The sequence below is a fragment of the Cavia porcellus genome, unplaced genomic scaffold, assembly GCF_034190915.1.
Source record: "Cavia porcellus strain 051 isolate PalLab524CR breed Dunkin Hartley unplaced genomic scaffold, mCavPor4.1 scaffold_26, whole genome shotgun sequence".
Classification (NCBI taxonomy): domain Eukaryota; kingdom Metazoa; phylum Chordata; class Mammalia; order Rodentia; family Caviidae; genus Cavia; species Cavia porcellus.
The window spans coordinates 49,275,748-49,293,449 of NW_026947509.1; the positions used below are offsets into that span (position 1 = coordinate 49,275,748).

Consider the following 17,702-nt stretch of genomic DNA (forward strand, 5'->3'; position numbering starts at 1 on the left):
GACAAGAACATGATATTAATGTGACTTCAAAACAGTTTTCTTGTAAAGAGGTAATAAGATCGCTCCAAAATTTTAAAGGTCTCTTCAAGTCTTAAAATACAAATTAGCTTTACGAAGCACATTAAGGGAACAATTTGAGGAACATATTCTCCTACTACTCTCCCCAAATGTCTTAGAATGTGAGCTGGAGTGACCCAAAACTAGGTGGCCGTGGCTTAGTTTAAGAATTTTAAGCTTAGTGACTTATTCATTACCTGTTAGTGGCAGAAAAGTACAAATCTCGTACCTTTAAACAACAAAGCACACAAACACCAATGAGCAAACAAAAAGAAAACTTCTAGGTGCATAAGAAGATACTTATCAATGTCATCTGCCCTTATTTTGACCTCAGTACAGTTTGTGACCTCAAATTCTGGCCATGTTTGTGATTTCAAAATGCTGACTGTTAACTGTGGCAGGTATCGTTGTGGATAAACAGAAGGTAAAAGTTTAACATGTGTGCATGTGTGTGTGCGCGCGAGTTGCATGTCTGTAAGACAGAGAGAGAGACGTAAAGAGAACGTAATGACATAGTGTGTTTGTACTTTACTCATTTACTCTTTCTCTTGGCAAGATCTTTCAAAAGAAAATCATGCATTTTAAACCTAAATAAATAAATAAAGGGAAGAAAAAGAATTTCTTGCAAGACAGACCCTAGAGCACTTTGAAAACATCAAATGAATCCCCTCCAGCACAATCTCCCCCTGTGATGCCTTTGTACATTTGGCTTTGCCTGTGGGTATATTTCCCATGACGCAAAAAAGGTTTCCACGCCATGTTGAGAGATACAAACACGCGTGAATCACGCATTTGCCGTTCTGTCCACTGAGTCCCATACTACTTCCTGTGAAATTAACATCACTTGAAAATGAATGTATGCAGGTCAACTATCATTTCAGACTATCAGTAGAAAAACAGAATTAGAAAAATTGATTATGCCGCTCCTTAGACATGTACAAATAACACACAATATGCATGGTTAAATATGTTACAAACCACACATGCATATGTCTGTACTATGTGTATATATATATATAAAGAGAGAGAGAGAGAGAGGGGACACACTCTACTTATAACACTATTTTAAAAGGTGTCTCTTTCATCTTTTTGTCCTTTGTTTAGTTCTAGGTAAAGGACTATGTTCATTTTTCTTTGTGAAACACTGAAACAAGATATGACATGTGACCCTGTGCAAATCAATTATCCCAATTACTTTTAAGAAAAATACTCTATTTCCTAACACACATGGTGAGGTTTTTGCCTACTGTAACTTTCCTCTAAATTACACAGTTCAAGGAATTCAATCAAGCGAACTATAGACACCATTGTTAAATATTGCTTTCATGCAAACGAGACAGTCATGGTCATTAATTTCTTTGTATTAGAACACAGTCTGTCTTACATTTAAAATAATGAAAACCATTTAAGAATTTTAACAGTGATTCTAAGCAATCAGTCTGAACTATCAATTGCCTTATGTATGGGATAAAAGAACACATATAAACATGAAATAAGATGCTTTTCCTAAGCATTTATCTTTGAAGTAAAGATTCTAATTTTAGAATGCAACCCCCAGGCTTTGTGTGGCTCAAAAATTAAACCGACTCTGTAGGTGTCTCACATCTTCATCTCCTGACAGCTCACGGTTTACCTGTTTCTCACACACTGATGGAGAGACCCAGCCGTGTTCCAGCAATTGAGCTACCAAAAACCTATCAGCACTAGCCTGCCCTTTCTTTAGAAGTTCAAGTTGCCCAGCAAATAACAAATGTGTGTTTTAATTATTTTTAAAGAGCCTCAGAAAAATACCTATTGACTTTTAACTGCGTACAATAAGCCACTGAAAGTCTGCAAGTTCAGCAAGTGGTGAGGAATGAAAAATATACCTTGTATTATTTTTCGGCTTATACAGAAATAAGTAGGGAATATCGAGGCATTTAAATCTCATTCACTCTTGTATAATGGGGATTTAAAAGGAAGCAGTGATTAATGAGCTTCAAACACAGCATAAAAGTAATCTCTGGGGGAACAAATTCTTAGCTGAATGGGTAGCTCTACACAGCAGGGACATTTCTGAATACTTCGAGAGGAACTAAGAAATTAAGAAATGAACAACTGTGAATAGGATTTCTTGGCACCACTAGGAAACTTTGGCTTAAACTCAATATTTAAAACCAACTAAATTGGTTTTGTTGCTCAACTGTTGGTATTTTTTTTCTTCCCTAGCATCATTCAAAGTTTCCTTTTTTTTCTCCAGCCTTAGTAGGGAAATAAAGCATTTTATTAAAATAACAGTATGTCTAATTTAATAACACTTCGCTGAATGTAAATATATTTGGATAAAGTCAGTACAGGATAGCTACATTTACAATAGGAAATATACACATATGGGACAATTAAATTCTAGTAGAAGGCTCAGGACATGGATATGGAGGCTTTTTGCTTGTTTTTTAATGCTTGAATTTCAGTTCTCAAGTGTGTAAAAGTCAAATTCACAGTGTCATTTTCTGTTGAACTGGGAGGGACGATGTCAAACTCACTTTTGTTGAGCACTAAGAAAATGTGAGTCACATTTATCGCAGAATTTTTCCAGAAAAACAGGTAGCTGGTAGCATTATTAAATAATAAAATGAAAGAGAAGAAAACAAAGCAAAGTTATCCTCCAATTCAGAACTCAAAACAGTGGCAGAAATATCAGGTAATTTATCTCAGTGAAATAAGAATATGAAACTTTTGATTCCTCATGAAGTCAGACTTCTAAAATTAAGTGTCTGCTCTAAAGAACTAGCGAAGTTCCTTAATCTGCAAATAGTATAATGCAGTTACAAATACGGAAAGCTACTAATATCTATTTTGTCTTAAGCACTGCAGTAGGCACTTTGCAAACATTTTAGTGTTTATTTCTTGTTTTCAGATAAGAACCCGAGATACAACTTTTAAATGATCTCAACTGTCTTTTCTTTGGTGAAGTCAAAATGTTAAACTTCTGATAAGAAGTCTCTGGTTATTTCTACTAATTCACAGACTGGATTTAAAATGCATCATGACTCAGCATTCACAGGAAAAATTCGTATTTCTGGGTTAACAATTTTCCAATCATTTATCTCAGCACTGCATTTTTATAACTTTGTCATTCCAAAATCATTTCTGATTTTAAACTGAAGTCATAGCATGTGTTTTAATACCGTAGCTACTTAATTCTCTGTGACTGTTTCAGCTTTTCATGGGAGAAGAGCTGATTTGACCATAAATGGCAACAATTAGTTGTCTCTTACATCAGTGTCACACACAATATGGATTTTGAGATGTGTATTTCTTTTATAGCTCACTAATTTTATACATTTTCCCAAAGAATATTTCTAGTTTATAAACCTTTTGATGTAAATCATCATTTGCAATTGCAATTAGAAATATTTTTAGAAAGAAACTTTTGGGGCCATCATACCATATTTATCCTTACATGTGACAGGAACACACTATATCTTAGAAGTTTCTATTTCTATCGGCATGAGGACTATACATTGCCATTTATTTCATCTAAGACTGTGTTTTTCAGAAGGAAAAAACTAAGGGTAAATGGACTAAAATCCTATGTGAAATCTCAGCTTGATTTAAATTTAAATTAGACCTTGCATTTGATATTGACAGTGCAGCAAATACTTTTTCAGTTTTTTCATGATTAACCAATGTAACAGAAGAAATTGGTGCCCAAAATAATATTATTAAACACATAAAACAATGGGGTAGCGATTCAAATTACCCACTGATGATCTTGAGTAAAATCACAATGGAACTGATAACCTATATGTGACCTTCAATGTATTTATTTTACACTTGTGCTAATTACGTTTTCTTAATTTTTAAGAGGCACCTGAGCCCAGACATTAATTCTTGATTCACCCCTTTTCCCTAAGCACCATAGGCTAGCATTTGAAGTATGATATAATTTTAATTACAAAGATTTATCATTATGACATGTAATTTCTAAGTACATGAGGTGACAACATAATGCATAGATGTGAACTTCAGACACCCATCCACTGTGGCACAATGATATTAATGACAGGCTGCCTCCTATCTCGATTTCATTTCTCTGTATGCTGTGAAAAAGATGTGTAGCATCCACAGGTACGGAATTTACTACTGCACTGTCATCCCTGTTTTGCTCTGTAAACCATAATATACAGTCCCCTTGAATAGGGCTGAAAAGCACTTGTCAAATTTGATAGTATTTTATAGACGTCTGTTCACAGGAGATTATAACTGGGTCATACATGAATTTACAGTTTCACGTGTGCCTTTACGTTGATTTTCTTCAATTCAGTTTATGATAATGCATATCTATTCACACATATGCTGGCATGTATTTAAGAAATTACTTTTGAACTGTTACTTCCCCATATTAGTGTTTTAATTAAATTTTATTTCCAGAATAAGATAATTGCAAAGCATTAGACTAAGATAAAGGTAAAGAATGATGTGTCCCATGTAAATCATCCTCTTTGGAACTCAACTGCAACATGAGAAGGATTAGACAATTTCTAAATTCCCTCATAATGGCACTTTCTCTGATTCCCTTCAACTTTGCCTTTTTTTAGGGAGAGAAACAGACTAAGAATTTTATTGCTCTTTAACATCAAAATTTGTATTATATTTAAGTATGGGCCAAAATAAAATGCTATAAACTATATTTATCTTTAGGGCTTCCAAACACTCTGGAGTTACAGAGCTTCTAAACCTAAAGATATTACATAGCTTTTAATAATACTGAAGTCTCTTCTTTGTTTTCAAAGATAAACCCAAAAATATTACTGTTCTTCCCAAACAGTTTTGACTCCAGCAATAATTAAACTGGAAGAGATATTTCAAAAAGTTATTCTGTACAGATACAAACAAATGTATGTTTGAATAATAAAGTGATGAAACTCACTCAAAAGAAAAGAAGTCATAAAAAGTTTTATTTCAAATACTGAGTGTAGATTCACTTGGTCTGATCTCTCTGTTCTTAACCAGTTGTCAAATAGACAGGAAGACAGTTAACATGCCAGTTCTTATTTAAAAAATCTTAACAGTGAACCAACCATTTTTATCACTGTTTGTATCAAACTGATTATAGAATCATCTTTTCTACTATTTTCCTCTACTGTTATAAAATATGATTTTCAAGTAGTTAATCAGACTAATCTCATAGATGAGAAACTATTTCATATCCACTATTTTTCATATTTTTCTTTCACTTATCCACAAGTTTTTAAAAATGAAAATGAAAGAAGGTTTATAGAACACATAACTTCTCAAGCAACAAATGCTGTAAATATCATTATTTATTATTCTTTTGTATTGTAGAGCTAATAAAGGAAAGACTAAGAAGTCAGTGTCTAGTTAGGGCATTTTAAATTTATTCTATTAGTGTACACACTCCAGTTCCCAGCACCTATAGGTACACGGCCAAATAGCCTGATTTAACATTTGTCAATATCATAGGAAGTAATTTAATCTTACATGATCTGCATCTCTTCAACAATCATTTAATTTCTCAGGTACAGTATAAGCCTCATTTTAAAAACATTGCAGAGATAAAGCCTCGAGTATACCAATAATTTTAGGCATCTTTGATTCATTCGCACATAGAAGAGGATGATAAAATTTGTCATGTGACTCCCTTCTTTCAGGATTTCAACAGCATGGTGATAAAAGGAAAATCTAGAATTCTACAACCCAATTTCACATTTCAACCTTACAAATTAGTGTGCAGCTTGTGATATTTTACTCAATATCTTAAATCTAGAATTTATGGAGTTATTACAAGGATGAAGAGGGATAATATTCTACATAGTAAATGTTTATTATAGGCGTTATTAATAACCGTTAAGTATGCACAGCTGTCAACCCATAGAGCTGTAAATAAACAAAGGTTTATTTGTCATATAGATATAATTTGCTTCTAGGTGTATTATGCTAATAATGGCAGGTAAAATTACTAAAATTAAAGGTGTGCAGCTCAAAAGAATTCTAGTTATATGAATAATCTAAAAGCTAATAAAGTTTATAATTGGATTCTTGTTAGGACACCACAAAATGTAAAATTCAACCCAATATCATGCCACTGAATGTAACAACAGAAAGTTTAAAAGAATTTGAGGCGCCATTAAAATTATATTCTTTATTTTGTCAATAACTGCTAGTATAATCTGAGATTATCATTTAAAAATCTAATTAAAATTTAAATCCATTATTTCACACAGATTTAAAACCAAAATTGTTCTCTTCTACATCATCCTTTCTCAACATTATTAAACCATAAAATCAAATCCCAAACATTTAATTGGCATCACATAACACATCAAAACAAGGGTGTTACATAGCCTTATTTTTCTGTAATTTCTCTTAAAAATATTCTTCAAATTGGTTATGGGTATTATGATGTGCTAAGTAAAACAATTTGACTTGACTTGAAATGAAGTTATAGTTATAAGATATAAAATATACAGATATAAAATAGTATGAATTACATAGTAAGCCTGAAAAGCTGGAGAAATAAACTGCTTATACTGAATGTTCAGAGAAACTGGTAAAAAAAGAAAAAAAGGAAAAAAAGAAGAAGAAGAAGCTTTTTCCTTGCCTATTAACATCCCATAATAATCCTCTACTCCAGTTCATAAGTATTACTAAGAGAGCAATATTTAATAGAAATTTCTAGAATAAGTAATTTGTTCTGCATTTTAACTATTTTTCATCTGTTTTTATTATGGGGTCAATAAATGAGTTAAATCTCAGTAGGAAATCATTCAAATTTCTTGGCTGGCAACAGTTACAATAGCAAAAAGTATTACATCATGCAAGTTTTCATTCATTCATTTCTTCAAATATAGAGATAAATGGGAAACTGTATCATCATTTAAGAAATATTGGCCATTTTTATTGCAACCTGCTTCATTATTACAACAGCAGCTATTATGATCCTAAAAATATGAGGTTGTCTGAACATCTATTTTCTTTAAAGATTACATTGCATCAATTCTAAAACACATGTTTTTCATATTATTGTCTTTAAAACACTGATTAATCTTAGAAACGTTTACATTCAAGTTGGGCTTCAATTTTTAATGAACCTTTAGTGAGGCCTAAAAATTTATTTCATACACTGAGGGTGACTAGATTTTTCCAAATAATTTATCCATTGAATAAGAATTATGATCTCATTTTTTTCAATAAAACCATATAAGAAATACATTTTCTGTCTATACATTTAACACTGTGAAAACTGAAGACCGAAGCAAAAGTTTCACTTCTAAAGAGGCATATTTCTGAATGAGAAAATACCCAAGTCCTAACCCAGCAGCTTTAAGCACATTTACAGTCAATAAGTATCATTCAGAGTTCTGCAAATATAAAGCATGTCTTGATCCTAAATTATAAGTGATGCATATCATACTTTATGATTTCATGATATAAGCCTCATAGGCTTTCAGCAATTATAAGAATATTCTTCTATTGTGTATTTTTAAACTAAAAGCTTGCTTCTCAATTAATAAACACCTTTTCAGGAAGTATACTTAAAATCACATATGCAATTCTTACTTCAACTTCTGTAGCCAACTTACAGTTGAGAGTTCTCCCCCAAAAGCTGACGACCTGCCCTAGATTGGAATTGGTCAAAGGACTCTGGATTTAGAACTATGCTGGGGTCCTCTGTTCTGCCCCGTAGCCTCCTACTGCACAGGGTTCAGTGAAACATGCTGTCTTTTGAGTACTATCCTGTCTTATAATATTTCTGGTGGCAGCATGAGTCTATTTACATTTAAATTAAATAAAACAACATAGACTAAGAAGTTCTTCTCCTCTATTACTAGCCTCGTTTCAGTAGTGACGTTTAGCTCTTGGCTACTGTATTGTAAAACACAAATGAATATTTCCTTCAACACAGAAAGTTCTGTTAGTGCTGGTGTTGAAAACAAAATGCTAAATGGAAGTTCCTAACCTCAAAGACATTCTTGATTATAAATATTCTCTTACAAAGAATTGGAGAAGATGCTTTCCCAATTCTTTTATATTAAAACTGAAGGATAAACATAGATCAGAAATAGATATTTACCAAGAGAAGACAAGTATGTGAAGATAATTTAGAACAGCTCATAATTCTGCACGAAATCTTGAATATACAAGTACAAAAATTAATAAATATTTGCACTGATATCCCTTTTCAAATGTATCTTGAATCTTTACCAGTAAAATTGAGTCAACTAAAAAATGCTTGTGAGTGAGGTCTAATTATTTATTAGTCCTAACTTTTAAAAAGCCATAGCTGAAAGGCATGGAGGAATGAGTTCATAGACCTATTACTTTTAAATACAATTTAGCATTTACAAGATGGCTGGTTACTGCATTTGCTTATATTTCATTGTCACCATCTATCACATATTCATGTATTACACAAAAGTCAAGATCAAAAACACCTCAAGACTTTTGCTTAAGATTGGATTGTTTACATTTACAACTAATTTAATATTTAACTCAATAAGTTCTTGCCAGGAGAAACTCTCTTTAACATTTCTGGAGAATGGCACAGTATACAGAAACAAGAAGCATATTTAGATATTAGCACAAGGTACACCTTACTAGCTTCAAGACTTTTAGCCCAGGTTTCTTTAGATGTAAAAATTACAATAAAGATAAGTACCAAGTTGACCTTACAGGGCTGTGCAAAAAACCAAAAAGAAACTAAAAGTTTGTGAAAAATTCCATAAAAATACAGTATATTATTTTTATCTTGCTTTTGGTTATAAGAAAGAGAAAAATAACTCTTACTTCTGAGTAACTGAGGAATTAGTGCCTGCTATGAATGGAGGTGCTTCCTCTGACTAAACTAGAACATTTATTTAGCATTTGGGGGTTTTTATTGTTTGTTTGTTTGTTTGTTGTTTGTTTTTGGTAGCGACCTGTGGAAAAAGTGGCTTGTGGAAAATTTCAAGCACTCTTCATTCTCTCTAAAATACGCGTTCAGATAATTGCTGACTATTATTCATGCAGTTTCCAGTCTTCTAACAAGTCGGAAAATACAGTATTGGAGTGATTGTGGTTCAATGCTGTGTCTCTACCCTGAGTGACTGGAAATGGAGACATAGAATCCATCAGGTCATTACAATTCGATTTCCTCAACTTAGGAAAAGCTACTGCCCTGGGTAAGGATTGAATATTCTGATGTGTTACTGCTTTCTTCATAGAGAGATTACAAAGTCATGGCAATAACTCATCATTTTGTGGTACAGCATTTGGTACCCTGAACATCAGGTGCTCCTTCATTTATAAACATAATAAACTTACAAGCTCTGGTAAAGGGTTTGTTCACATTTTCCTTCCTTAAAGAAGGGAATATTTACATCTTACTGTAACTTAGCAACAAGAAAGAATAATCATAATGGTTAAGATCTCAAGTGGGAATTTGACATAAGAGATCCCTGCAATGCTGGGGATTTTTAACTCAGGGGTACAATAGGGACCTCATACAATGTCTTGCAGAGAATCAAGTCTCTTCCAGCTCTCTAAATGGGACAGTGGATAAGGAGTAGACTTTTGTGGCCTCAGTAGCTCATCTTATCAGTTACAACTTAGAATGTGTGAGCTGAGGAAAAGAGATAATTCTATTCTCTGGAAAACCCATCCCCCAGCCTCCACTGAAGGTTAATTTCTTCAGGGACAATCTTCTCTCTAAGTCCTGGTATAACAGAAGCAGAAAGTCTTTTTTCCCTTCACTTAGTTCCATGAATTCACTTACCGGTTTTTAAAGTTGGAGAATAAGTCTCAGAATAACTTGGTGAAGAGGCTATGATAACTCCTTGATCCCATAGTTATACCTTTTCTCTTTTCAAATGTATGGTTCTGCTCAATCTACACACGTAAATACGTCATCATCATGTTCTTTATTATAATAAATATATACTGTGTGATATAACAAATGATATATTTTTTACAAAAACATCGAGGTATTATTTTTAGAAATCGTTGGGGCCGGTCTAAAAAAATCAATTCCCTCCTAAGAATGTGCCATACATTTTAGGGATTCTGTCTGATTCATGTGAGGTTCACTATAGGTTGATTTGATCTAATCATTTCCCAAGTATTCTATCGGTATACTTGGAGGAATCTTAGAATTTTTTTATTCTGTCAAATAATATAAAATGCTGAGTAGTTCTAATGTAAACATTAGCAGCACCATTATCAGATCTTCTGCTTAAAAACAATCCCTGAACCTGCCTGGCTGAACCTACTCAGACATTACTAAGATCTTTCATAGAGCACTTGAAGAATGCTTAGCAACCTTACTGTCAAAAAGAGAAAAAGGAGAGAAAGAAAAGAAAGCTCAGAATAAATATGTCTCCTGTCTAGGTCGAGGCAGAAGTCAGAGCCAATGAAGAGTGAAGCATGATGACAGAGATTGGAAATGAAGGGCCAGGGCAGCAGGTGCAGGACAGGAGGCAGAGCTGGGAGCCAGAGGAGGCAGAGCGCTCACTGAGAGTGCAGGAAGACAAGCCTCGGGCCTCTCACTGCTGGAGAAAAGATCTTACACACCACACGGCTTCAAAGTGCTATCAGAAGAGACTCTAAGGCTTGGAGCATCTCTTTGTCTAAACAAGTCACATCCAAAGTGCCAATGAAGCAATGGGAGTCTATTTGAATATGCAGAACCAGCCACAATGATTTTGTCAGTGTGGAGACTCAAAGGAAAGCTAAAAACCAAACAGAATCGGAGAAAGAAAACTAAGATTTTCTAAGTATCATCTGCGGGAAAGGTGCTGTGGCTGACAGTTCGCTGCTTTCTTTTTTTTTTTTTTTTTTATTCCTGTAACAACACACTGACGGGATTTTTTTCTTTTTTCTTTTTTTCTTTTTTTTTTTTTTTTTTTTTTCCCGCTGTTTGTAAGATAAAGACTGTGGGTCGTAGATCACTTAAACAGAGATTTTCTGATTTCATACAAGCTCTCTGACACACCTTGAGTCAGGTGTTCTGCCCATTTTGATATTAAGGGTCTTATTTTGTTTTGTTTTGGTTTGGTTTTTAGAGAAAGGGTCTTGTTATTTAGTTCAGGTTGACTTTAAACTTGAGATCCTCCTGCTTTAGCCTTTCAAATGCTGCGATTACAAATACACACCACAGGACTGGCTTGATATTAGGTAGGTTACGTGATCATTACTGAATAATGTCAAGGAGGGTGGAGGAGTTTAAATGTTAAAAGGAACTGCATTGTTTTGATAGACTATTTTATTTCACAGCAGATAGATATTTAAAATCAGGCATTCATGTTTCATGTTTAGATGTCTTAGCTTTCAAATTTTACATCATCTAAGTGTTGTTTTTTAAACATTTTATATTTAGTTTATAACCAGAATCCAGTAAACTTAATATATGCTTTGAATTATTACTGAGTGATTCCTAGGTAATATTCTTTTTCTTTTTGTTTAAAATTATTGTCATCTAAGTAATGATTTGAGATGAGCCAGTATAGTCTTAACAAATTACAATATCTATCAAATCTTAAGTAAAATCAAAAATATGTGGGTGAATTAGTTTGAAAATATGTTTATCTAATGTTTTAAGGACATAAATTATATTTTTGTATTATTCTAAGTTTTATATACTTAAAATAGATATTCTCATAACTGATAAAGTAAAATTTAATATTTAGGGTAAAATTTGATACAATAAATATACTTATCCATGTGTAAAATTAGTACCTAAATTATTATACTACATATTATGAACAGGGTACGAATACAGTAGATACAAGTTAGATATTACTCAGATTCCTTTACATCCTAAGTATAATATGCAGATGAAATTTTTCAAAATTACTCACTATTAGTAATAGATAAGGTGATTTTATAAATTATAAAAGAGAGAGAAATAACAGTGTTGTGTTGCCTGGAATGCAAGTCCTTTAAGAATCGGCCATGCCAATGACTAAATATGTACAAGCTTATACTTAAGGTACAAAATTTAATGTTGGGTTTGAATTTGGACAGGAATATTTGGCTAAGAAGGAGGTAATAAAAAAAAATGAGCCTGACTTCATCGCCAGGAGTGATTACCTGCAAGGGACCTTTATAAAGGCCATGATGCATTCTTCTCTGACCAGCTACCCACCATCTGATCCAGCAGTAACAGGCCCCGTGGCCTCTACAAGGGCATGTTTATACTCCAAAAGGGACAAGCTAATGAAACTACATCTCTCCCCTGACCAGAAAAGAATGATACCATGTTAGCAGCATAACTACAAGCTGTCAAGACAAGTTCCCCAGTCCCTTTTAGATTGGTGACCTGTTTCTAATGTAGTAACCTGCCTCTTCTCACTGGGCCCATATTGGACCAGGGAAGTGCCAGTAGAGGCAGTAACATGTTTTCCACTTAGCCGGAGAAGATGCTTAAGTATTTTTCTTGTCTTAAGACTTAATCAGAATAAAATGATATCTTTTGGTTGATGGAGGAGACTGATGCGCTGCCCACCGCTCTAAGAAGGATATGGAATGACTTTTGGTGAGCATCAAGGTAACAAAAATCCCGAAGCAGCCAGTCTGAATGAAAGGGATCCGACCATGAACTGGGAATCAGGCAGTCCCCCTGTTAACTGTGCATCTGTTTCCCACAAAGCCAGGGTTTGTAGGAAGTAAATGTGCTGTTCTTAAGGCATTCCATTCCTAAGCGGGTAATTAGGACCAGCCATGTGGCCCTACATATTTTTTTTAAATTTTATTTTGAAAGTAATAAAAATGCAACACAACACAAGACAGAACAAAGCCAATCAAGACAATGCAGTGAAGCTGGTGCACGATTTCACAGTAGGATACTGGGATAGTAGTAATAGGTACTATGGTACATCTCCTTCACTTCACAATAGTTGTCCAGTCAATTAGGTGTAGCAAAATCAAACCAAAAACAAAACCAATTGAAAGTACTGAATAGAGCAAAAGAAACATAACAAAATAAAACAGGGAAAACAACCTTTGCCTTCAACCAGAAGATAGAAGGAAATCCCCTATATTTGCTATACTGCATACGGTCATCCTCCCAAGAGATGCTGAGACATCTATCCCCAGTAGCAGTAGCTATGGGGGGGGGGGTGGTGCTTGATTTTCAGCCCCCGTGCTGGTAGGCTCACAGGTAATGGTTCTCTTCCTGGCCCACACCGCAGGCACTGACCAGGAGGGCGGGTGAATGAGCTGCCTGAGTCCCACCTTGGCCGGATCTCCCATATTTTTTTTAAATTATCAGCTTGCTGTACATAACAAATAAACAAGCAACTTAGAGTAAACATCTTTCCAAGCACAAAACCATTCTCGCTTGAAGCAAACTTCAATGTACATTTGTGGCCTTCATCAGGTCATGTAGAATATGTTGATTTTTAAGACATTATATTGAACAATTGTTTCCCCAAATTCCCTTTCTTATTACACAGAACTCTTTTGGCCTTCTTCCTTTATATTCTTGCACACAAATACATTTATGTTTGCTGTGTAACTTATGACTGTCAAAATCCATTTTAGTATCATATTACCTAAATTAAATTACATAATGCTAGACACTCTCACAGAATAATTTTGGTATACAATTGTCAAATAACTAACACTTCTGAAAAATTTCCAAATTATTTTAGTTTTCACTATTTACTTTACTGCACAGTTCTTTAATTCATGTTCAAATAGAAGTTAATAATAAATAAATATAGATTTTTTTAAGCAAAAAAATCATAATCACTAATTATACATTTATACAACTACACTAGAAAGTATCATCCGGGTTCCTAAGAGAGAAAAGAATAGAATATTTTTGAAATAGTTGTGTTATATTTTGGTTTGAGCAAGAGTCATAATCATAAATAATATACAGTGTGAATTCACTCAATAAGGCATGTTTAAGTTGGCATAATTTTTATAAATAACTTCTGTGAATATTTTAGTAATGCTGATTTTAGATGTGGAAATTTATATGACAAATCTTTACTATTTAAAATGTGGAAAATTGTTAAAATATCACATTGTATAGAATAATAAAGAGGTTCAAGTATAAAATATTTCAGAGAAATGTATTCATTTTTTAATCAGAGAAACACACACACAAAAAAAACACACAATGCTTCCTAGTCACATTTTTACTGGATAATATTATTTTTAGATTCCTGATTTCAATTTTTTTTATCCAATTCATTTCCAAAATTCCTCCTTCTCTGATTATTTATTTATAAGTAGCAATTTAGTAAAAAAAATTTCCTCAATAGACTATTTTTAAAAGAAAGAAAATAACATGTTTATGAAGGAATCTATAAATTCTGCACAATTTGCATGTACTATTATTACATCATTTTTGTGGTAATCATGTCCTAACTAAATAACATAAAGAGTTATTTATTAGAAGTGCCTTTCTTCACCCAGAATATCTCAATTTTATCCTACATATCAAACTGACACTACTTCTAGTTTCAAAACATATATTTTATATTCATTATTCATGCAGAAGAACAAGCAATGTAAATAACTTGACAATCTTGCTAACTCAGTCATACATGTATTAGTTTAATAATGTCTAATTTTCATTGCCTGGAATCATCACTACAGAGTGTACTCAAAATACATATAAAATTACTACATTTTGGATGCAAAATATATAGATCATTTTCATTTAAGTTAAATAACACTCTTAGTTCCCAGAGGGCACGTGGCAAAATTCACCACAAAAAACTTTATGCCAAAAAATTCTTCCATCAGCTCTTTTATGAACTGTATAAATTGACATGACACTAATTCCATAATGACTGTAGGTTGCTAGCATTATGGCTCTTAAACCTTAATAGAAAACATAACTGCTGATATTAAAACATTTCAAGGAAGAACTACTTATGACATTTAGCTACTGAATAAGAGAAATTAGATGAATGAGACATAATTTCCAAATATAAGTGACTGTGCAAAAAAACCCTGAAGATTAACTGAATTAGATACAGTCTTAGGTATTGCTAAGCTTTCACAAGAGGGAGGGCTGTGATGTTTTTGCAGAGATTTGGTGATACGGTCCACTGTTCATTCGAGACCACCAAAAGCTTTCTTAAACCTGCATCCTATCTCACTTCTCAGTCACTGAACAGTTTACTTCTGTTCAGCTGAGATACAGTATTGTGGAGTCTTTCGCACTGTACTTACAAATTCTGTGAAAAAAGCACAGAAATCATTTCTCACAAGACAAATAAATAGCAGATATTTTAATGCCTTGGGCTGTTCCTCATTTTACTCATTCCACAGTAACTGCACATAATGTGATGGAATATTATGCTGACAGTAACTGTTAATTGCTATTGTTGAAACATTCCTTACCTGTCAAGTTCTTTAATCCAAGTTCCTGCAGTCCAAAGTTGCCATCTTTTCTATAATTTAGAAAGATTGCCAAGGCATATCTATCTTCATAAAGTTTTGTCCCACGAATGATCCGTAAATTCTCCAAAGGCAGGTAGCGAAACTGGTTTAGGGCCACTAATACGTAGCCAGTGACTTCTCGGATGGACTGAAAAGACACAAACAATTGTCCATGTTAAAAAAAATTACATCAATTTGTCAGTATGTGTATGTAGTCATTTAAATTAAATGAATGACTTAACTCTAATCTAACACACTAATCTCCATGACCCATTCTTATTCCACATTATATTCGTATTCATGTTGGAGTATAATACAGGATCACAAAGAGGTGGAATATTTTCTTTTAAGTATGGGTTGCATTCCTTTTAAAAAGCTGAAGATGTGCTAAAAATAAAACAATGGATTTCATTATGTGAGACTGGAGACTAGACTAAGGTTAAAGGAATAAAGTCTCACACACTGATTGAGTACAATTACATAAGGACACATAGCCATCAATCAGCACTAACGTGAAAAAGAACATTGCTAAGCTTATCACAAATAACACACTACTGCATTAGTTTTAGATTTTAGGACAGATTTTAAATGGCCATGGTTCTGTTTAGCGCTGCATTTATCAAGGAACTTTAGTCCTGTATATCTCTGGGGCACATATTTATAAACAACATGTATCAAAAAATTGATTATTGTCTCTAAACTCATCATACTCACAATTTTTTATTTTTGCTAATATCTAAATTTACTTGTTTATAATATCAGTCAATTACCTGAAAGCTTGTGAGAGATTTTAACCAAACAGTCATAAGAAGGTGGTGAGTTTCATCAAAGTTATCACCTCCTAGTAAAATGATCAAGATGATCCTAAAAGTCATGTCAGTGTACGTTAATTTAATGGAAAAGCAAAAATAATGTAATGGTGCTTCAGTATCTAAGAAACACCAGTGTTCACCTTTCCTGCTGGTCTACTCTCATCCCCTAGTAATCTTAGCCTGTTTCAAATTTGATGATCTCCCAAGTTTTTATCTCTACTCACTCCCTTAAATTCTAGACTCAGAATTCTAGACTAAAACTGCTTGTTCAATGTCCGTTTTTTTATTAAGTTTTTTGATACAGTTAGACAGACGTGATCATATTCATCATAGGGAATCTGTACCTGTATATAACATATCTTGATTCCTCTTTTTTTCCTAATCACCTCCCCTCCCTTCAACCCCTCTTACTCTCCTTATTTACAAAGCTTTGTTTCCATTGGGATATGTAATATACTTTTCAGATACACCTATCAAAAATGAGACTTTCATGTTCCATTCCTACAGCAGCCTTATACATCTCAGTTAAGGTTAATCCATCCTTTATGGTTTTCTAGTCAGAAAAATAAATATTCATCTTTGGTTCTCCATCATGCAGCAAAGGTGATCCATTCTATTCAGTCTCCCTGCAAAATGATTGGAAATTCAACCACTTCTGTCATTCATTGCTACCATCCGACCTCCCGCTGCTCCTCACCTAGATTGCCTGTGCCTACTAGGATCTCTGTGCTCAAGCCAGTAGCAATGTGGACAATGCATCTGAAAATGTACCTTGAATTACTGCAGTTGTCTTATGTTTTATGCGTTTTTCCTATCAGTCTGCTCTTAATCTGTATACATAATAATTAACTTACAAGGTCTCATAAATGAATCTGATGCTGATAAAATGAAAAAGGATAAAAAGAAGGAGAAAGAAAGAAACGTGTGCACAGCAACTCCCTACAATGAATGTAATCATGATGCACTGCAAGAACATACTAACAAAAGTCAAAAAATCAAAATATGATCTTCAGTGTATTTCTTGAGCATCTGGCCCTTTTCTGGTCAGGTCCTGCGGCTCCAGGAAGTACTTCAAGTAAAATACCCATCCGAGTGTGCATGCTCATTTCCTACTCCAAGCCTTGTGATTCCTGAATAATCACAGCCTCTCCAGAGCCTGTAAAATCATCTCTCACTCTGTCCCCTCAGAGAACCACACAACCAACATTCATGCCCCTGGGAAGGCCTGGTGGACCAGGCATAGCAGTCTGAAGAGTGAGTACTCAGATGTTAGGTAAGTGACCAGTGTTTCCACTTGCTTACATACAGACCTTTCAAACTTTAGGACAGAATGGGGTGGAACAGAGGGTATATACTGGGGGCCATTTCTCCCTTTGTCATACTGTTACAGGCAATTGATTTGTATAGAAATATCACAGGCAGTAAGACAGGGCTAGGTCCTTGAAGGAGCCA

At 33.8% G+C, this 17,702-nt stretch overlaps 1 protein-coding gene across 5 annotated transcripts in view; it reads right to left on the bottom strand.

Moving 5' to 3' along the window:
* The window catches only part of Erbb4 (erb-b2 receptor tyrosine kinase 4), a 1,018,041-nt gene that overhangs the window by 454,552 nt on the left and 545,787 nt on the right, over nt 1-17,702 (bottom strand). For all 5 annotated transcript variants that reach the window (XM_063237442.1, XM_063237441.1, XM_063237439.1 and 2 more), the window contains exon 3: nt 15,400-15,586. In XM_063237442.1, coding sequence (XP_063093512.1) covers nt 15,400-15,586 — 187 coding nt within the window. The remainder of the gene's footprint in view (nt 1-15,399; nt 15,587-17,702) is intronic.